The sequence below is a fragment of the Rutilus rutilus genome, assembly GCF_951802725.1.
Source record: "Rutilus rutilus genome assembly, chromosome: 13".
Taxonomy (NCBI): domain Eukaryota; kingdom Metazoa; phylum Chordata; class Actinopteri; order Cypriniformes; family Leuciscidae; genus Rutilus; species Rutilus rutilus.
In genome coordinates, this window is record NC_140218.1 from 17737282 (window position 1) to 17760371 (window position 23090).

The 23090-nt window shown below is 39.3% G+C and overlaps 1 protein-coding gene across 1 annotated transcript in view; it reads left to right on the forward strand.

Annotated features, from left to right (window-relative positions):
* Window positions 1-419: 419 nt before the first annotated feature.
* casz1 (castor zinc finger 1) overlaps window positions 420-23090 on the forward strand; it is an 80004-nt gene continuing 57333 nt past the window's right edge. The window contains exon 1 of the mRNA XM_084428885.1: window positions 420-825. Within this exon, the coding sequence (XP_084285011.1) occupies window positions 777-825 (49 nt within the window). The 5' untranslated portion in view covers window positions 420-776. The remainder of the gene's footprint in view (window positions 826-23090) is intronic.

Consider the following 23090-nt stretch of genomic DNA (forward strand, 5'->3'; position numbering starts at 1 on the left):
CTTGTTTTTTTTCTTGTTTTTTTTTTTGCAATATTCCTCAAACTTCCTGTTTTCGGTACATAACACTCAGAAAATGAACTGCGATAGTCAAATGTACAGTAGATCAGGGAGGGTCTTTCCCACAACGTGCGATTAACAGCAACTGCAAAAAACCCGAACACTTTGTTCATTTTAAAACGGGCGTGCTGTTATCATCAGAATCATGCAAAAGTGTCCGACTGATATATCTAATGAGCTTGATATTTTCTCTGAGCCTTTGAGTTTTCCCTCCCTCCTCATTTTCATGGAATCGTGGAAGGCTCCTCCCCGAGAGACTTGAAAGGCTAGAAGAGCCCAAAGATGGGAAGGCCAGCCCACTAAGGGGAGGAAAAAAGTGCGCTCAGGTTCCTCCACTGCTGTAATTTCCTATCTGCCTATTCAGACATCGGCAACTGCTTGGTGTGTGCGCGTGTGTACAGGAGCAGAACCGTAGACCGAGAGAGAGAGAGAGAGAGAGAGAGAGAGGCAGGAGGAGCAGGCGAGGAAGGGGCCGGCTCTGTATTCTCTCACCTACCCCCCGTCAAACCACAGGAGGGAGGGGCCAAGCCAAGCTGCCAATCAACCTCACTCGTGGCAGCCGGCATTATCTCTGCTACAAACTATTGACAGATTACATGTCAAGGAGTTTAGTACATGATTGAGAGCAAAAAAGGCATTTATTGTCAACTTCTTTTAGTTTTACTTTTCTCACAGACCAGCTTACATCTGATGATTTTCAAACAGAGTTCAGTAATATTATGAAAGTTACATGCTTGACAGGATTTAACTTCGACTACCCTGAATATGGTAAGTGACCCTCTTTTCTATAACCTCTGTGTGTGTGAGTGCGGGTGTGTGTCCATAGGTGAGTGTTCTAATGTAAAATATGCCTTGAACAGGGAAGTTGGTCTTGTTTTAAATGCCGTGGATCGTCGCTGTGAGTTAACTGTACCATTATTTATAACTGTGTGACAAGCCCCGAGAAGATGGCAGTGTTTAATACGATCACTCTATCCCTGAGTCCTGTGTTTTCTTTTCTCACTTTACTCATGCCTCTCAGGAGGGGAAGAATTTAAGTAGACTATACTTTCATTTTAAACCTGGAAGTGGTCAAGTTTATTTAGACACAGCATTATCACTCTTACCTACAGGCGTTCAGCGATGTTTGAAACTCATATATCTGTGTTTATTAAAGCAGTCCTGTTTGTCTGAGTGCAGGGGATTTTTTTTTGTTGATGCCGATATTACTTTATGGACGCACCGATGTGGGATAAACGTACATAGGCATGTAAAAATATCAGTGAAGTGACTGGCATGGCCTAGGGGTTTGTTGCCAAGGGGACTGAATAAACAAAATGCTGTAGTAACGTTGTTTTGACACATGTAAGGGCTCACAGAACAAATGATATCCCTCTCCTTTTTCTTCGTTCCTCTGTTTATGGATATTAGGGAATTGATATCAGTCATACTGTCCCATCCTGTTTGGTCATTTCCCTCACCAAATAATCTGGCTTTAGGAGCTTTAGATATTATTATAAAATCAGAAATAGCATGTTCCTAAAATAAAAATATTGTTGTTCTTAGGATAGTTAGTCTGTGTTGTGTGGTTTGAGTTTGTTGAATTTCTATTTCAGTTGAGTCTCATATAGAGTTCCTGGAAATTTTATTATTATTATAATTTTTTTTTTATCTATATAGTTTTAATTTAGGCCAGAATTATAGTTTATTCACACACTTGTTTGTTTGGCTTTTGCTGTGTTTCACTTGAAAAGTTTTAGACGTCACTTTGACACTTATTTGATTACATATTGTGGTGTGTATCTGCCATGGTTATTTTCAAAATCGATATTTTATAATTTAATAAAAAAGAACATTTTTACTTAAAAATCTAAAATGTCACTTCTTTTTATAAGTTTTGAAATAGGACTGGATGTTTAACTAGTCAATAACCACGCTCTATTTTTTGTTGTTGTTTTTTTAGCTTGGGAAATAAATACACACACACACACACATCAGTGAATTTGAAAAAGTACGTTTTGTCATAGCTGAAAAATTCAATCGATAATTTTAGCACGTTATTTGATGTGATATCTTCATGTCTTGTTGCCCTCAGGCAAGTTTTTTTTTTTTTTTTTGACACTAATGAACACTGTTTGTTCTAAAAGATAAATGGTGAAACATCAAATCAAATGAATTGAAAATAAATGTAATTGTGGCTTCTTTTATAGAGCATCTCTTGAACTTTCAGAAGTGACTTCAGATTTACTATGTCATATTTAGAAACTTTTCCCTTTTTCAGAAACAGAATCACATTTTGCTTTCTGTTTTATTCTTTTTTTTTCTAAATGAGACACACCCGAGATTTTAAAATCGCTGTCATTTTGCTGTGTGCCCTCTCTTCAGATGACTGGAGTTATTTTATTACTCCAGTAGCTTTTTGTTTCTCCTGTGCGAGCGAAAGCAGTTTTAGCCTCTGTCCACTTTGAGCACCTTTACCACTCATCTGCAAAATAGGATCAAATGAGGAGGAAAAATCAACCCAAGGTCTGCAGCCCTCAATAACCTTTATCACAATTTAGCAACAACCGAATCAATTTGATGTCTTAAGCAATAAAAAAGGCTGTTGCTGTCCTAATTCTGCTGCTCTTCGGATGACAGTAAATTTACATTTTTTAATTAAACTAGCTGGAATTTTTATGAGGGGGCTGGGCTATGCTAATGGGAATGTTGTGTGCCGCAGATTAACAGAGTTTTGAAGTACATTTGGAAGGGGGGACATTGAAGGGGGAGAGGATGCTAGGCATCACATTTAACCCCTTTTATGCTTATTTTTCCTGAGGGACCCCCGGCACACCCGAACGCTGAGAGAGAGGCAAGAGCGCTCTTTAGTGAAGGGGTGATCAGTGTTGCCATGTCAACTCATGCATAATCTTTAAATTCTAATCTATAATTGATGACACTCACAGATCACATAGAAGAAAGGTGAGCTCTTTTTAGAAGGACATCGGAAATGCGTTTTGTATAACATAAGTCGTTTGAAACAATAATTTGTAGGCTTTTTTATCACTTGTTTTTTTTTTAATTAAAATATGGCATAACATTTAATTTATGTAATTATTTACATGTAGCTGTGTTTATTTAAATTTTGCATTCATAAATCTCGTGCAGTATTTTTATTTTTACACAAAATTCAGTTCATATCCAAGTTAATTACCAAAATTAAAATACTATAGTTTGTTATATAAATATAATTTATAATAATCAGTACAATTAAGATTCATCTGCTATAGTAGATGTACTTGCATTTATTTGTTTTATTTCAGATTTGTTTGTCTTGTAAACCAAATTAGAAAGGCTAGCAAAGACAGAAAGAGTCCAGCTTGAGTTTCCCGATCAGTCATCGGCCCCCCACCATCAAAAGGAACTTTGTCATCCTAATACCCCTACAGTCCCCCAGCTCACAGTCGGGCAAACGATAACGGAGTCTAATACAGGAACGGATCAATCTCCAGGCATTTGAACGTAATGCGTATGAGCTCTCTCTTCTCCTCTCCTCCTCTCCTCCTCTCCTCCTGTGCATTCATGCAGACACCAGACCCTAATTAAAACTTCAAAACCTTTCTGTCACTTATACACAGTAATGCTCTAATTGATACTGTGCTAGAATAGTTGTTGACTAATAAATTGATCACAAATATCCATTTTATTCATAAAAAATATGCTATTTTTATTTGTATAATTATGTAAATTGATAAAAATGATAATTATAAAAAAAAATTGTATATTAAAAAGAAATCATAAAATTATTCTAAAAAAAATTTTAATCATAAAAACACTAGATACAGTTTTCCATATTGATATTAATATAAACAGTATTACTTTGTGAATGAGCTGGAATATTATTTGAGTAATGATATCATTTCCCAGAATGTAATTCCCCTGGCTGTAAGCAAATCCTGTTATAAACATAGAGTTCAGGTGAGTTGTGGCGTCATTTTCAGTAAAACAAAAGTGAGCTGTACAAAGAGAGAAAAAAAAAGAAGGCATTGCTTTAAAGGTATTGATACCTCACAGGTCTTGTGGTTTAAGTTTTGCATCTCGCAAAAAAGCCTCTCATGGTATTGCTGCAGTATCTCGTGCCATCTACCTCACCTTTTGCAACAAATGTGCCACACGATTGAGAATTTCATGATCTGTTTTCTCCCCCTCTGTGCAGACAAAACATTTAGTTTTCGTGTTTCGGCACATCTGGTTACAAAAAGTTGTGGAAAGATCTTCCTCCTCCATGTGCAGGGCCTCGCAGAAATGGCTTCATTTCACGTTTATGATCTTCCACATGAAATTCTAATTTCATGCGGAGTGGGGGAGACAAATAATCTGCGGCAGCTGATACGGCATATAAGAGGGGAAAAGAAGAATATGAAGAAGCAATTAGCACAGTGTGGAAGACTTTAGTCTGTTTGTCTGAAAGCTTGAGCTCCAATGGCCTCGAATGAAATTTGCATGCTCCGCTTATCGGCGCTCCCTTATTATGCCGTCTGAAAGGAAGATTAAGCCGGTACAAAATGTGGCGACTAATCCTTTTAAATGTGGCAGGGGTCTTTAAGGTGTGAACAACCCTGTAGGCAGGTTTAAGGCAGGGTTGTTAGAGAGGCTCTACCGCGAGCCGCTCTGTGACGGCTGAGTGCACGCTACAGGCTTCAGCCACTCTGCCGAGTTCCTTTAGTCTGGCAGGAGCGGAGAACATCGGCTGGATGGCAGTTAAGGGACCGATTGGCCTGAGCTGATGGATGGTTTGTCTGTGCGCTAGCAGTCTTTAGCTCCTTATCTCAGACCCAAACAGAGAGGTCACATGGGGTGTGGCAGACGATAAGATTAGAGCGTTTTCCGGTGGTCCTATGTGAAATCTCTACGCTGTGTGCATGTAACATTCATCTTTTGAAGTTTATCGTGTGAAATTAGCAAGTTCCCCCCTCGTCATTCACTTATTTGCTGTTGTCCCCCCCCCCCCCGAAAGACAGTCCTCGTGTTTTTTTTATTCTCTCAATGATAAGCGAGGGAAATGAACGTCTTCGCTGTTGCCTTTTTTCCTCAGAGATTGTTTGCATTGGAGAGCCACAGAGCTGATATCCTGTCCTCTGTGGTAATTGACTGCAAACAGGGGTGCTTGCGTTCGAAACCTCCCCTGCCGTGAATCCTCTGGTTGTGTGTGCTTTTGCCTGTGACATTCTATTCACTTGGGTCAGTAGCAGGCAGCAGCAGCAATAATTACAGTCTGTACATGATAAATCTGAAGCCCAGCTGTTGCGCTCTGTCACAGCCTACACACTAAACCGAGCGGAGAGAGAGAACAAGAGAGAGCAAAAGGGGGCTCAGGAGTTTGCTGTTTGACTGAATTATTTTTTTTAACTCCGTAACTTGATAGGATTACATGGTTCTTGGACCAACACCTGTTAAGAGGCTGTTAACAGAGCAGTTGGCGGTCTCATGGCTGGAGCTTAGAGCTTTTTCAGACTCTTCTGTGTGTCCTCTTTTGGGGTTTCTGTCTTTACAAGAGGGGTTTTGGGACTCAGGGCTGTTCTGCTTCGGCCCCAGACTTTTGTTAAGACCAAAAGGAGGGTGCTAAGGTGTCTCTTTAGTTCATACCCCTATTCTGTATGAGAAACTGGCTTCCTGCTTTTCCACACTGGATAACAGGTGTGGATTTGGCATCCTTAAATTACTTCAACTTGAATTCTAGTTAGATGTAGAGCTAATGAAAATCTTTGCTTTCATTTTTACCTTTTTTTTTTTTTTTATGTAAAAATATAAAGAGAATTATTTTCTTATATTTAAATGTATTTATATACAGTGGCCCCAAGAAGTATTTGGACATTTTATACACACTTCAACTTGTCTGAATGTCTTTACCTTTGACAGCAAAACATGAAACCAAGTCTTGTGCAGTAAAAAAAAAAAAAAAAATGGATAGCATAAGCACTTTTTTCAAGCAAAATGTTCATTTTCAAATGATAAAACAATAATGTTTATAAATTGTTCAAAATTAAGAAGGTTTTTGGACAATTTTATGTCCATAATTAAAGGGATGATCTACACTACTCTGCTAGGAAACCTGTGTGAACTTGAGGGGAATTGACTTCATACATTGACTAAAAACACCTTGACACTAGTTTGTTAATAGTAATTACAAAAACGTTAAAAGTTAGTTGTGAGAAATGCTCTAGTATTATTTGTTTGTAGTTTCCACTTGGTTTGATAGCTGTTATTCAATGTATTTCACATTCACAAATTTTAAGTGTCAAAAAGTGTCCAAATTATTTTTGCAGGCACTGTATATTTTTGGACCAGCCAACTTACGAAATTAGTCAAACCCTATACAAGCTGTGGCAAACAAGTCACCTGATACCAGGCTTGTGTGCTATTATTTGTGCAATTTTATGTCCTATGAATCTATTCATACACACAATGAATGAAAGGACATATTGGGTTGTTGAAGGCAGCCTTCATTAAATAGTGTTCCAGCATGATTTAGATATTTTCCAGCACTGCGCAGACCATGACAAATGCCATGTTACAGCTTGCACAACCAGCAGAAATAGAATGAAAATACCTGTTCAAGTCTGCCCAGAGTTTTTTTGCAACTTTTTTTCTCCTTTATACCTTACATTATGCAATCTGTGGTGTAGATCCCTGGTATGTGTGGATTGTCTGAAAGTATAAGGCAAGGTAGGGGAGAGATAGAAAATGCTAATGGCTTGTTTATTTTGCCTGTACTCTGCTATCCTTGAATACCATATTTGGATTTTGTTAGTCTCACTTACTGAGCTCAGACCCTTTCAGAGGGGTTCCAACACCTGTCCTGCCTATTGTGCCGGAATTTTCTATATTTGGCTTATAGTTAGACTCATTGGTTGGTACAAAGGGGCAACATTTGTCAAAGTCGAGAGAGAGAGAGAGAGAGAGAGAGAGAGAGAGAGAGAGATTATTCTGCAGTGATTTGGAAGGCTTTAAAGAAAGGGCCAAGAATAATTGCAAAATTATATATATATATAAATATAAATTTTATCTGTAGTTTTACAACATGACTCAATAACAAGATTTCTGCAACTAACAGTAATCTTATCTTAGAAAGGAGGGAAGAAATTTTAATAATCGTAATTCAGATGGCTTTGATTGTCTTGATAAGTAATCAGAGTATCACGATAAATAAGGGAACATTATGACTTTAAAACAGCAGAGCACTGATTGTTCTGATGGTGTCGTGTCCATTGGATGCCCATCTGAGCTTCTCTACAGAGTGAAATAACCCGCCCGGCCCTTAATTGTTTGGAAATATTGGAGGCCCCTTTTCACCTGCGTGTGCGCTCCCCTCTCCCCTGATTCATTTCAGAGACCGTCCTCGGCTGCTGGAAAATGGCGTTAATTTTTTTATTACCTGTTTGACTCTCCAGCCTTATTACTGTAGCCCCTTAATGTTCTCCGTAACCGTGGAAACCAGATGAATAAACGTCCGCAAAAGAAAATGAGATGATTAAACAGGTCATCCTTGCAAAACAAATTCGCTTGGTCGAGCGCAATTTGTGTACCAAGCGCCTGTCTTAACAGTTTGCTAACAAGGGGATTGTTTGCAAGGGTAACGGGAAGAGAAAAAAAACTATGGAATAATGATAAACTAGCTCTGAACATGAAATAATCTGTTTAGGAAAAAAAAAGATAAAATATTATAGTTGGGAAAAATAAAACAACTTAATTGTAATACCTCAGCTTAAAAGCCTGTGTGTGTGAATCTCTATGAGTTGGTCTGTCTTTGACATCTTTTTGCCCGTAGAAGGAATTTGCCAATGTGTTTAATGTTCACAAACATGTACATTTGGCTTAAGCGCACACATTACAAATCCTGCAGTATTTGAATGGTTATCTCCTATTTGAGGTATAGACTATACATGCCGGGAGGTATGTGGATAGTATGTGAAGACAGCGAACAAGATTCATGTCCTAATGGACCGTCTCGTGCGGAACACCTCCTGACTCCGTCTTCGGACCCTTTAAGTTTGAATGTTTTCTCCTCCACCCTTCCTCTCTTCCTTTTCTCCCACAGTGGACTTGTTTTGACCCCTTTTATGCATATTTAACAAGGAATATTTCATCTCACTATGATGGTTTGGTTACTCTCATCCCTGTAAATAAGAGACTTGCCTTTGCCGATTTAGATATAAAGATAGGGCAGAATACCATGCCTGAATTAAAGCTGTGTCTGTGTTCGCATTGAGACCGCTAATGACAAACGGTGGCCATGCCGTGGTGATGTTGTTTATGGAAGTACGCCACTCAAGGGTGTTGGCTGTTTACACTGAAGCGCCACTTTCCCTCATTCTTAAAAAAAAAGCCCCCCTCCCGAGTCAAGGGGGTGTGGGTTGGTCCTGGATTTGAGGTCTTTGGGGCGAAGTTATGGCACATTTTGAGAGAGTGTTGCTGCCCCAGCACTGGGGTGTGTGTGGCAGAAACTGAAAAGCACTCGTGCATTATTGATGTTTTAATTTGTGCAAATGCCCAAGTCTTTGTTAAGTGATTATAGAGCTGTAGAGATAAGAGACAGGTACTTTGGGCAGAAACAAGAGCTGGTGCCCACTTTGTTGGCCTAGTTTAGGTGCATTGATCTGCAAGGTTCAGTAAAAAAATTTCAACGTGTCAAAGATTAAAAAAAAAAAAGAAGAAGAAAAAAAAAAAACCTGTTGATCTTTTGTACCTTTTTTTCTCAACTACACCTCTCCCATTTATGGTACAGTTTTATAGGTCTTTTACATCCCTTATCAAAAATTATTTGATGTAAATATAATAGAACTGACCTGAAAAGCCCCATAAGCAAATATTGTGTGTGTCACGCCAGAAGCTGACCTTGGGAAAGAATGCAAAGTTATAATACCTCTCGCTAGAACAACAAACCCATAAAATAATGCTACACAAAGTGAGCTGGTTTAGGTAAATACGAGTGAAGGACTTCGCTTTTTTCAAACCGTGATTAACAGGAACATGAGATCATAAAGTTTTCCATGACGTGTCTCATTGCTGTTGGAACTGGCAGACGGTTTGTGCTAGCTATATCATTGCTGTGCACAAATAGAGTGAATCAACAGGAAAAATGAAATAGTTTAATTATGCTGTCACGCAAAGCACACACACACAAGTGCAAAGTCGCTTTTTAAAATGAGAGTTATCACGTCGTCAATAATGCTGGAGGGTGTTCATGTTTCGTTTTTTTTTTTGCTGTTTTGTTTTCAGAAAAGGTGTGTGTGCCTGTTAAAGAACAGAGCGGTGCACTGTTATTGAATATATTTAAATATTTAGATATATACTTAGATATATTCAAGCATTGCAAATATTGTAAGAGGATATTTTCAGTTCTGTTCTGCACACACACATACTTTTTTCTGAAATTGAGGTAATTATACAATACAGCAGATTATTTTATATATATATATATATATATATATATATATATATATATATATATATAGTCATCAGTTTAGATAATTTAATTATTATGAATTTTATATTATTTATATGTAAATATGTATGCTGTGTGTGTGTGTGTGTGTGTGTGTGTGTGTGTGTGTTGTTATTTTTTATGAAGTTTTTCCAATTGAGGATGTCCCCCGGTATTTCCGAATAATGGTTTTGTCAGTTTTATCTAATTTCTGTATTCACTGACATCATATACATGAATATGTCATCCTGTTGAAACGAATCAATGTGCAGTTTGCTCTCGTCGGCCACTGTATGAATTAGGTCGAGAGAAACAAGCGTATGGCTGAAAGCTCCTGCAGCTTTAACAGGGAGCCTGTCTTTCATCCTGACCCACACACTCTGACACTCTTATAGACGCATCGCTGGTGGCTACTTTCACTTACCATGCTTGAAAGGCACTGGCCACGTCCCATTTGTGCTGAAATCTGCATTAAATCTGTCTCATGAGGCCACTGGCTTAGTATGGGAATTGAAAAGATATGATGTCTCAGGTGGGGTGAGAGAAGGGAACATGTCAGTTCTGAAATTTAGGGTTTCAGTTCGGTCTGCAATCTGACTTTATTTGAAAACAGAACGAAATGTCCTTCAAACTAAATAGGTACTTGAACTGATAGGGCTGAAATGAGTGTGCAGTAATAGACTTTATGATATTTGAAAGCAGTATTTTGCAGAAGTAAAAGAAATCTCCCCTCCCTAGGGTGAAAGCCGAGCCCGCATAGGAAAGTGAGCCTCTATTTTAACGTGTTTCGCTGTGACAGATGACATTTAGCCCATCTATTGGATCGCATGTCTCACATTATCTCTTATTTCACTAAACCCAGGCTTAATTAATAATTGATGCAAATGATATAATACCACTAATAGAGAAGAGATACATTAAGAATTATCCTCTAAATTGAATTTATTTCCTGATTGATAGATTTTTTGTAAAATATAGTAAATTTGCACAAAAGATAACATTATAAAGGTAATATTTAGCATTTTCATGTAAGTTTTGGACACATGTTTGTGCTTGGTGGAAACTTGATTCACTTCTGGTAAACAGGCACTGTATATTTTCAGCCTGAAATGTATACTGTATGTGGTGTGCATGTTGAGGCAGTAAAGGTTTTATTTGGTTCCTCTGCACCTAGAATATTCTGCGCTTTCTCACCGGCTCACAAAGAGCAACTATGTGCTGTAATTAACATTTCAGCAGACTTATATCACTTTGCCTGTATTTTGTAATCAGCAAAGGTTTTCTGAGGTGAAAATACTGACATATCCCAATAATTAGAGACTGAAGTACACTTTTTATGATGTGCATATTTCCCAACCAGGAACTGCATGGGCGAGAAAGGGCTGAAGCGAGAGAAAAGATAGAAGAAGAGAAAACAACTCGCATGTTTTGGCAAGTTGTTTTACATATCCATTTTTTTTTTTTTTCTCCCTTAATGCGCTTCGAAATTTGTTCTCTGTCAGTGGTGAGCTGCCATACAGAAGATGCATTAAAAGTGCCATAACCCGGCCAGGCTAAAATCAATTGGAATGGATAGTTAAGCTGGCGCTAAAAATCAATGAGCAATTCATGTCCTTGATCATACTGTGTCATTTCTCTCAATGTTAGTGCTCAAAGCTTAGCGATGCATGACCAGCCCTCCCCTTGCACGTCACAACACATATATATCCATATTTCTTTATTTGTGTTCTAAATTTGTGCATATTTCTGTTGCAATACCAGATTTTGCAAGCCAAGTGCACGGTTGTGCTGGCCCCTGCCACGCGTAAGAAGAATATCCCGAGTATGAGAAATCTTATCTGGACAATCTGGGCTGAACTGGATGAGTTGCTATCTCAATCAAACACTTAAAAATAGCTGAGGGTCAAATTTCAATGATCATAGTCTTCTTGGCCTCTCAAAATGTTGCAATCAATTTGCATGGAATACCAAGCAATGGGAAGGCTACCCATCCGCAGGTCCCGTAATGGAGGGCTGGGGGCAGGGACATGGCCAGACAGATTAGGAAGATGAAAAGTCAGTGTTTCAAAATAGTAATTTTGTCCTTATTAATGCCATTAGTGTAACAGTCAGCATGCATCAAATCAAAGGAGGAGAGGAGTAGCTCAGTCCCTTGTCTCAGCACTGTGACGGGACTGTGTCGAGAGCGATATGAGCGTTTTGTGTTGACGGGTGATGGTCTATTCTCTGTAGTCTTTGCTAAACAATGGCGTAATGTATTGTTTTTTTTGTCCTGTAAAGCTTGCAACACTAAAGTCAAGAGTTTGATTCACAGGGAAGGCAAGAACTGATGAATAGGATGTATAAAATGTATACCATGAAGTCACTTTGGATAAAATGTCAAATTGTTAAGATATCACTAAATAACTTATTTTTTTACCAGAACCTAGAAACAATTTTCACTCAGCAATTTCTAGTAAATTTCACAAATAATTACAAAGAAACTGCAAGTAGTAAATTTTATTAAACATGACATTTTTAAGTAGTATTTTCTTGTAAAATGCACTCCTGTTTTATTTAAAACCTCACCATAACTATATACACCATAATCATATTCTAAAACCAAGCAATTCATCGTTTTTTAGATTTTGGGTTGACTGAATGTGAAATAATCTGAGATTACGGCACAAAATGATATCATTCACATCATCAGTCGTGTAATTATCATGCAAGAACGAGTGCAAAATGAAGGGACGCGAATGGACACAGTCATCCACGACGGTTATGTGCTGCTGTTAATAACGCAGGCCTGTTATTGAACACAGTTGTGATAAAAGATGACTACAAATGACATTTCTGAGTCAAAGACCCGATGGAATCGATGTCTGTTAACAGGCTTGTGTCCACACGCTCATTTCAGAGAGAAATCTTAAAGCCACCTCCTCCCGTTCGGCATTTGGCATGTGACTACAGATATTTTTCACCCCCCTCCTTTTCTGTTGGTATAATTTGTTACGAGTTTGTGTAGCCTTTCAGGGAGCAGTTGTTTGGCACAACAGGTGTGGCTCTTGTGCCTTTTTTCTGACTAATGTTGCAAAGGGCACTCAGTCATAGGGTGAATGCCTCGGATTTAAAGCAAGGGCCTTCAAACCAGTTGTCTTCTGGGATAGAAAAAGCTGGTGAGCTGAGTGCACATGGGCAGTTGGCTCCCAGAGGTGAGATGTACTGGAGCAGCTGGGTCTTTTTTTGAGAGGGAGGATATTTTTTCCCCTTGTTTCCAATAAAGCATAAATGAATGTTTGTGGCAGCCAACTGAGGCCATGGAGTGCGCATGCCAGAGCGGAGTGGTGTAGTTGTGTCTTCTAGAAGGGGCCACAGATATTGCCAGGCTCTCAGAAATCAAATGACTGATTAGTGATACGTCTTAGTGGTATAGTATAAACAGTATCTTTTCAGACATTCCTTCTGTGGAACACAAAAGAAGATTTTTTTTGGAAAAAGGTGTTTGCTCATACTACAAAGGTCAATGGGGTCCAAAACAACATTGGTCCCCATTGACTTTAATTGTGTTCACAGAAAAATACTGAGACATTTTTCAGCAATATTCTGTCTTCAAAGAAGAATGAAAGTCATACAGGTTTAGAACGTACATTGTGAACTCCCTTCAAATATGTAAACAGCCATTTTACTCCTGTAATGTGATGCATTTTCGAATGAAACAAGACATTCTATAAGGAAAGAAATGTAGATTTTGACCATTGAGAAGTGATTAGGTGATGAAAAGTTAGTGTAATATATATTTAGTGGCCTTAGTGGTGTCATCAGTCAAGGAAGTCGTTTGCAAGTTACATTATTACATTATTGTAAACATTGCAAGTTTACAATAACTGGATAAAGAAAGTACATTGTATTTTCATATTGCATTTATATTTTTGAAGTTTTTGTCTCTTTCAGTGTAACTCCAACAGGTTAAGTACGAATTCCTGTATTTCTTTTCGGAAAACACCTCTTAGTAGCTTCATATTTGCTTCACCGCTGTCCCTCTTTTGCTCTCTCTCTCTCTCTCTCTCTCTTTTTCTCTCACTCACTCCCTCTCTCTCTCTCTCTCTCTCAATCCATCTGCATCATGTCGATCTGTCAGGCTGCCAGTGTCTGTTCCAATTAGATTCCACTTAATACACGTAACCTCGATTAACACGCAATCAAGCTCAGATAAATCACATCCTTTAAGTCTCCCCCTCCGCCTCAGTACCGTTGCTGTGCATCACCCTATTTTCTCTGCGAGCACATACACTGTTTCAGATTCTATAAAGCCAATTTGATGCTAGCATCTTGGAAACCTTTTTTCGAGTTTGCTCTGTGAAGATATACGTCTTAGTTGGCATCGGATATTTATCTTTCAGGGTAATGCATTTTCTGTTTCGTTTCAGATTCAAAAGCTGATTGACGTGGGGGATGCATACCAAAAGAAAATGTTTGGAGAATTACGTATGTGCGAGTAGATAATTCAAACCGTTTATGAGCCAAAAAGAAATAAAAAACAAAACAACCCAAGGCAATAGAAAGGCCTGTGCAGCACTCTGGAGTCTGGCTTTATGTCTCGCTTTATTAATCACGCTAAAAGTGCTAACATTGACATGTTTAACAGATTAGAGTTTTAATAACAGGCCAGGTTAAAGTGCTGGCGCATCGGAGAAGATATCCTGTCTGACTTGAGCCTCGCGCTTCCCCTCCCTCGGCCGATGATAAACAGGGGCCGGGCGGAGGCCTTCCCCCGTGGGGGCGAGCCGGAGGATTAGGACCTCACCTCCACATCACGTACTGCTGGAGAGCTGCTCATTATTAACTTACACTACAGGGAGCCGCTGCCCTCGACCCAGCAGACTCACAACTCAGGCCGTAGCCCCTGAATGTAGTGAGATTATCGACGTATACATATAAATACCTGACTGGTTTCGTAGAGGTGCCACACTAAAGCGGCGATGAGTTTCTTTAGGTGTAGGTGGACAATGCCTGCTGGCCTGCACTGGGTAAATAGAGCCGGGATTTAAAATAAATTAAGCTATGAGAAAGGCTCAGGTTGATCCTTTTCTTATCTCTACTGCTGAGTTGTCAGCTCCAAGCCTTTTATGGGACTTTGGTAAAGCCCATGTGCACAAGAACAGGAACAAGTGCCTTAGATTTACCATTCCTGCATTAGCATTCGGGAAAAACAAGCTGTTTATAAAAGGCAAATACATCAAAGCTGTGTGATTGTTTAATAAAGCAACCCTTTTCGGCATGGAAAAAGAGTCCTGTCCCTTTAAAAAAAAAAAAGTTTTCTCTCAAAGTTCAGATCGTCTTTTACCCCCCTCTCATCGCTCCCAGAGAGAAATAGGGAATAACGCTGATGAGTTTTAGCAGCTTCAGCCAGGCGATGGGCGAATATAATAAGTGTTTTCGCAGACGTCACCCGTGATTATCTCATCGAGGCATTTTGGGTGAATGTGGTGGATTTAGAGGCTCCTCTATTGTGCTGACATCATCACTCTTTAACAAGCTCCATTAAATCACGGCTAAAATCATCCGAAACTCTCACGAACAATGAGTGTCTGGGAAATTTAAAGGGAAAGCCTGGGGTTTAAACTTTTTTCTTTTTCTTTTTTTTTTCTTGTGTATTTGTTTGTTTTGTGTGACATAGCATGTCTTACATTGTAGAATGAGGGAATTGGGGCAAATTCCCTTTCTCATTAAATAATTGGATAAAGGGAAAACACTGTTTTTCTATGTATGTGCAGTCAGATGAACAATGAGAGGACAGTTCTTCAGTCCATTGTTTATGTTTCTGTCTTTATGCAGTTTTGTGCGTGTAATGAATGTGCCTTTGTGCTTTTATTTTGCAGCGTGTGGTGTCACTGCATGATTTGAATGTAATCATATTTTATAATCTTTCTTTGGAATAACAATTATCTCTCAACACGCTATGTTCCACAATCTTACAATAATATAATACAAATTAGTAGCTGTGGTGTCTGTGTAGTTTTTCAGCTCCCATTTTTTTTAGGAACAGTGATGATTTAGAAAAAAAAAGGGAAAAAAGAAATTTTTACTTATTAAATGTTATATTTTATTTATATTTTTATATAAATATAAATAGATAATATTTCATAAATAAATGATTTTTATTTATTTATATCTTTTTTAAATGTTTATATTTTATTTACATATAGATGCATTTACATGTAAATATATATATATATATATAATATATATATATATATATAATATAAAGATTGTTATAGATAAATGTAATTTATATATAATATTTATAAAAAAATAAAACATTTAGTTGCTGTAACATATTGCATGTAAATTCTGTATGGGTATATAGTACTCTTATAGAGGGAAGCCAGTGACAGACAGGCAGGTTATTTAGCTCCGCTAAAGTGGACTGGTGGTCCATGATCAGGGCACTGCTCCCACTTGCTGTTCTGCTGGTACGAGTGACCCCCGTTAGAGGAGGAGCACAGTAGAGGTGCAGCGGAGCCGTTTAAATAGGCTCAGCGTGGGCAGCGTGGAGCGATGTGACAGAATTAGCTAAGCACAAGTGAGCATGGCTGGTAGAGGAGCACTGCTGGCGCTCTGAAGGATGCGGAACTGCTGCTCAACACCAGCCAGCCAACTTAGACCCAGTGCCCCCCCCCCCCCCCCTCCTTTAGGGTTGTCCCTCATCACTGTATCCTTATATTATAGGTGAAAAGTTTAAAAAGTTCCCATTTTACTTCCGTATTGTGGCATATTCATGAGCAAAACAGAATCTAAATGCTGATCTTATCCATCTGGAATTGACTGGACTATGCAAAGAGTCTTTTTCAGGGCATTAGAAGGGTGGTGTTGGAAAAAAAAAATGGTGATAATTAATTATGATTGCAAAATAAAACATTTAAATGTACAGATGAATCTGTACAGAAACATTTATTATTATGCAAATTATTAGATTAAAAAAAATAGGGCAATATTGATTTCAGTAAATATGAATTTCGAAATTGATCTTATTAAATTTACCCCAAAATTGAGAGATTTGGATAATTAACAGTTATATAGGGACGAAATAAGTAAAACAGGATGGAAGGGTACAGGTCTGGGTTTTATGTCCCAGTCAGGATGGCCAAACAAGAGACCCAACTCGTAAGTGTCACGAACATTCTGAAAGTAAAAACCCTGCAAATAAGTCACTTTCTCTCTGCATCATCAGCAGTGAGGACCGCGCGAGAGGCGAGCAGCTGAAAGATAATATGTTTAACGTGCAGACAACCGAATCAAAGCTCATCCCCAGTTAGTGAGTGTTTGCGGCTTTGTATGCGTGTGGTCAAGGAAAGTGAGGGCAAACAAAACAACGTGCCGTGTGAGAGTCAGCACTTTGTGTGTCTCTGCGTGTGTTTGGATATCAGGGTTGAGTGGTGATGCTTGGGGACGTCCAAAGCACCAGCGAGGGCCTGCTTTGATTTTGTCATTATTACAGGGCCCTAGTTATTTGAGCAGGGCTGGGGGTAGATTCCATGGCCAGCCCACTAACTGTGTCTGCATGTCCTTAATTCCTGTTGATGTGCAGGCCTTGGGCGCTGAGCGTGATGGAGAGGACGCGTCACCAGTGGAAATTATTGTTTGGCCTCTGAATATCACGTCGAAACCACGGTAGTTGATGGCCCCGTCCTAAAAGGCCAAGAGACCCAGGGTTGGTGTAACACTGCACAACGTACCGCACTGTCTTAATCTGTCACCTGTCTATTCAAAAAATGATGTCATAACTTCTCAGTTTCCTTACTTTTAACTTTTAACAATCACTAATTTCAGCTTTTCTTCAGCAGTAACTAAATTCAATGGGGTTGAAAAGATATACATGACTTTGATATTAAATTCATTTTAGTTCATTCATTTATTATTATTATTTGCAATGGGACTTGCTGCAACGATTGTATTATACAAGGATTGTTTGTTTCGATATGAGGAAGATTTTTTGTTCCTGTTTGAAGAGTATGTTTTGGTCAAATATTTTTGCACATATTCAGTGTTTGTCAGCAGGGAAGTTGGGGAACAAGAAGTGAAAACTTGAAAAATGACTGATTTACTGACCTTTTCTGTACTGGCTTGTTAAAGGATTTATGTCATATGATAGACACTACTGTTCGGTACGATTTTTTGTTTTTGAAAGAAGTCTTATGCTCACCAAAGCTGCATTTATTTTGAACAAAATACCGTAAGAACAGTAATATTGTCTAATATTATTAAAAATAACAGTTTTTCAAATGAAATTTATTCATGTGATGGCAAAGCTTAATTTTCAGCATGGTTACTCCAGTCTTCAGTGTCACATGATCCTTCAGAATCATTCTAATAGGCTGATTTGGTGCTCAAGAAACATTTCTTCTTATTATCAATTTTCAAAAAAGTTCTGCTATTTTCGTGTAAAACGGATACGTTTTGTCAGGATTCTTAGATAAATATAGTATTTAAACATTCATTTGAAATGTAAGTTTGATTTTAAACAATTTAACCGTACTGTAAATAAATAACATAATGCATCTTACCAGAGTGTAGTAAAAGTGTGAGAATCACCTTTAAAATGTTAAATGAGTTAAATTTTGCAAATTGTTTTTAGAGTGTATTTTTAAGTAAAAAATTGTTCAATTTATAGAAATACGTCTCAAGACCCCTCTTTTCTGTCTTAATCCGTTGCACTCCGTCAAGCTGTAGGCATCTTATTTAAATACCCTCTAAGAAAGGTCAGGTGAACCTGCAATCAATATAATTATGCAGGACTAGTCGTACAGGCAACACACTGTCTAGTCAATTTTGAAAGTTAGTTTTGGACATCCCTACCACTTTTCTGCTGTTACACTAAACATGTTTATGATTAGAGAGGCGAGAGACAGAGAGAGAGAGACAGGGCAGGGGAGAGAGAGATAGAGTGAAGGGAAAGAAAAAAAAAACAATCTCATCAGGCGAGAGGCCGTTTGCTTAGCAAGAGCTGACAGTCTTTGTGTATGTAAATGAAGAATTTAGACTAATGGAGTTGAACCATTTCTAATTTTGTGATGGCAAGAGGATTTTGATTGAAAGTAATTAAGCAAGCTAGCTGTAAAATTAATTAAAGCAAAAGGAGGGGGGATTTTTATTGGATTGGATAGCGATATAGCTGCTGTCAGGCAGGGGGACAAATGGGGGTGACCTGGATTCTCTGCCCTCCCTCCTCCCACTTGAGACTTTTATGTCACTTTAATCTCCTTAGAGCGGCTGGTGTGCATTTGTTCGAAATAATCAAGGAAATATGGTCAGAAATTGTCAGCTTTCAGATCTAATTTACCTGACAGCCTCGCGAGCGCGTATGCGCGAATCTGTCCGTGTTGGTGCGTATGTCTGCGCGTGAGGTTTTTTTCTTCTTCCCGTCTCCCCCTCGTCCCTCTCTTCAGCTTTGTGGAAAATGCTTTTGACAGTTTTGAGACATCTTGACTCCTTGTTGAAAAAAAGTGACAAGGAACTTGGTCAGGTTGAGATGAACCCTTCAATGAGCCAACGCATCAGGGCTGAGACTAACTTAGTGTGTATTAGTACGTGAAGTGTGCACTTTTACAATATTACAATATTAACATTGCTTCTGTTCGTTTCAGCCCACCTTCTATGATTGTTCAGAATGTCTGATGCAGCAACGTATTAAGTAACATTTTTACCAAATATGTAACCATGAAATATTGGAAAGGTAAAATGTGGTGAATTACTGAATTGTTAGACCAAATTATAGTTAGACATAGTTCATTTCACATATTAAGTGTCCTAAACTATATAAAAAAATAAATATAAATGTATTGTAAACTCTCAAGCAGGGTGGCATCTGCAGTTCTCGTCTCATCTGAACCCGAGAAAGACCCGTCATGTGGAGTAACAGTCCTGAGTAGGATCCAGGAAAAGGGGGGGTGGAGGTGAAAAGCAAGCGTAGGGTCCCAGTGAGGCTGGGGTACGGGCCGGTGCCTCTAACGGGATTAAACCCCTCTGAAAACACTCCCTCATCCTTGTCCCCCAAGAGCCCCCTTCCGGCCCTGTTTATCAATTAATATAATAAAAGGTGGAACAAAGAACTTCCCTCCTCTCCGTAATTAAACTTGTCCATCTCTGGAGGACCGTCACTGCGAAGACCTTCCATAAAAAGTGGGATTTCACCCATCAAATCCCAGCGTGAGTTGCAGAGATGGGAGCTGACGTGTGGCCTACACTTGTAATGAAAGAGCGCTCCCTGTGTATGCCATTACCGTTGAGTGGAGGGTGATATTAACCCCAGCGGTTGCCCACCAAACCCCTCCATTATGACATCATGTTTTCACCGGTACCTTCCGTCACGAGCTCTCAGCTCCTTATCTCTCCTGTCACCATATGTGTGAGGCTGTTAACAAACCTGTACTCAGAATGGAGAATATCAGGCGCTTTGGATAAGAGAGAGAGAGAGAGAGAGAGAGCCCGGGTAGACACACGCTTTCACAGCCAGCAGAGCTTTTGATAGAAATTAGTTTCACACAATATGCAAATTCCTGCAATTGAAAAAGGGGCTCTTTAAGTGACAGGTTGATATGTGATTAAACGACAATTAGAGCGCTGGAAATAAGCGACGTCGGCAGGTCAAGTGCTGAGCTGCTGAGCTGAAAGGTAGCAGACTATTGAGGTAACAGTCATGGGGGAGGCCAGGAACGGGACCCAAAACAAATTAGCTGCTAAAAGAAAAATGTTGGCACAGCTTGTCAATAAATGTGTAAGAGAGGGAAAATGAGATTCAGAGCACAGAAATGTGAGCGAGGCATGATAGGGTGTTCTGGCTGGTTGATAGATTTTGCTAGGTCATTGCTTGGGCTTTCTGTGTGGTTGCTAGGGATGGCTAGATGGTTGCTAGGCATTCTACTGCGTGGACCCTAGATGGGTGCTAGGGGTGGTTATGTGTTTTCTGGGTAGTTGCAAGGGTGTTCCTTGTGGTTGCTTATTGTGGCATGTCAAAAGAGCCCTTCCCCAAATCTCAAGAATAAATCTCGACGGTTTTAGGTATCATTCATGTTTGAAGCACTGAGGGCATGTGGCAAGTTATGCGTTGATGTTTAATACTCAAGCTTTCAGGTTTGTTCAAATATAAATGATAGAAAAGCGATGTTTGTCTTAGTAGGCACCGCTAACTAAAAGTAAGGTGAGGATGTAAAAGTGCCTGTAATATCATTGTGAAGTCATAGCTTAGGTGTTATTTTGTGGGCTCATATATGCACATTTGTTTGTCCTTTTGACTGTATCCATGTAAGTAGACACCAACACAATCCTTCTGCTATTAATAGTGTACTTTTTTCTCTCTCCTTGATTTGGGCCTAATTGGCTATGTCCCCCCGTACTAGATGTTCCTCCCCTACGGTGGGACTTAAAACTATCTGACGGAAGGATTGCCTTTCTCTCCAAGAAGGACATGAAAGGCCCATGGCCTGTCCTGGCAGCAGATGGCTGTGGCCTCTAATCCCCTTTGATGCTGCGGTGGGCAGTTGCTCCTGAACATCTCCTGCAAAGCCATGAAAACTTGAGCTACTTTTCCTCTAACTGACCCCAATTGTCAAGGAGCCGGCAGCTGTCAGACTTGGTTAGCTGTGCCTTAACTGAGACTGAAGGGCACAGGTTGCTCTCTCTCTCTTTCTCCCTCTCTGGCTTCCTGTTTTCTGTCTGTCATTTTCTGTGAATTCCAAGGGTACAGTATGACTACGGATGCACATGGGCCGCACATTCACAGATCTTTTGCAGGTAGAAAGATCCCAGATGGTTCGTGTTCCACTAAGAGGCTTAAATTTCATCACGGCTCACCTTAATTATCAGAATTACAAGTTGCGCAGTTTGCATTTTCCCCCAAAATGTTAAAACCTTTATTTTATTTTATGTTATCGAGGAATTTTGATGTCATGTTGATTTTAAAAGAAAAGAAAAAAAATTGTATTGTCCTAAGAAGACAGAAAAAAAGTGCTATTTGGGTAGTATGCGTTTTATAACCAGCTTTATTATCTATGGGAGTATTTAAGTTTGCAGAGCTGTCCATTTGACAGAGATACAGTATGTCTTTTCTCTCAACCATTTCCTCATTCGCAGGGAACAGCCATAAATGAGCACATACACTTCAAGGCTTGACCATCAACACCACATTAGTTTATAGTGGTGTTTGAAGAAATTATGGGTTTCCATCCACTCGGATAGATTGAAAGTGAGGCAAAAGGAGAGTCCCCCCCCCCCCCCCCCCCTCTCCCTGCTCAACAGTTGTAGCACTAAAGAATAGACTTGTACTAAACAGCTTTGATTAAATTAAAATCACTCACCCAAATGTTTGAGTGTGTTGGCACTATTATCACCTCGGGTTCTTATTAATTCTGCACTGTAAATAGATTCAGGACTGAACTTTAGAAAAACCCTTGTCTTTTCGTCTCCCTTCCAGTCAGCTCTCTGATATTAATTAGAGGAGGGAAAAGATACACTAAAAGCTCAGTTGTTATATTTGGTTGAATTCTGGCAGCTTTTTCAAATTGTGCATGTTAACATGCCACCGGCAGCTCGCCATCTGGGTGCTTTTACGAAAAATGTTTCCATGATGGGATTGTTTCAGGAACACTTGCCATAATCATTGCTCGTATTAGCTTTCGCTGATGTTTACAGCAGATCTTGCGCATGGTGCGAATTTGCTAGCACCTGATCTTGAATAGATAGGCTTGATGCTGAGTCGTGTGCAGGACTATTTCAAGACTGAAATGCGATTGTTTTAATACCTTAATCCACCTGTCCTTGGCATTCAGGATTTTGTAAGAACTCTCCTGGTAATTTCAGTGGCCTCCATTTAAACTGGGCCATTTCATTCTGACCTCTTCGGCTGATCCGTTCTTTCTCCTCCAGCCTCTTTACGTCACAGTTTTAATGTGTCAAAATGACAATTTATCACCCGACTGACCTATTTAAACAGTGTCGCTGTAAGTTGACCAATCACAATCAGCCGGATTCATAACCCCAAAACAAATATTTCCTCTTAATTAAGAGTGTCCCTCTTGTGTCTTCCCACACACAAAATCATTATACAGCAGTGATTTGACTACTTGGCAGGAAATATATCACTCTTGACTGCATGTTAATCTGTTAGGGCCTGGTTGTCAAACGAGAATGGGGGGCACCAGCAGTGACGCTTTCTCCGTGCATTGATAGCCCCCTAAGGGACAGTTAACCCTCAAATTTCCCCTGTCTGGCCTGGCTCTCCGGGTGGGCATTGGCACTGAGTGTGGTTGGGGGGGGGGTGATTGTAATGCTTGTTGATAGTCTTAGAGATTTTCTTTTATTTGTGACGGATCCTCATTAAGTGCAAATCTCAATAGCGAGCTGGCACTTTAGGATCTAAAGGAAGTTCAAGCAGGAAAGAGTGCATTAGATACACATCCCTTCTGTCCTGTATCTGTTTTCCTGATCTAATGTACTTTGCGAGGAATTGAAAATAGGAGTCAATAATTATGCATTTTAATTATTAAACTGGGTCCTTCTTTAATTGTGCTTTTTAAAGCCTCTGTGCATGGACATGATGCTTTATCGCTCT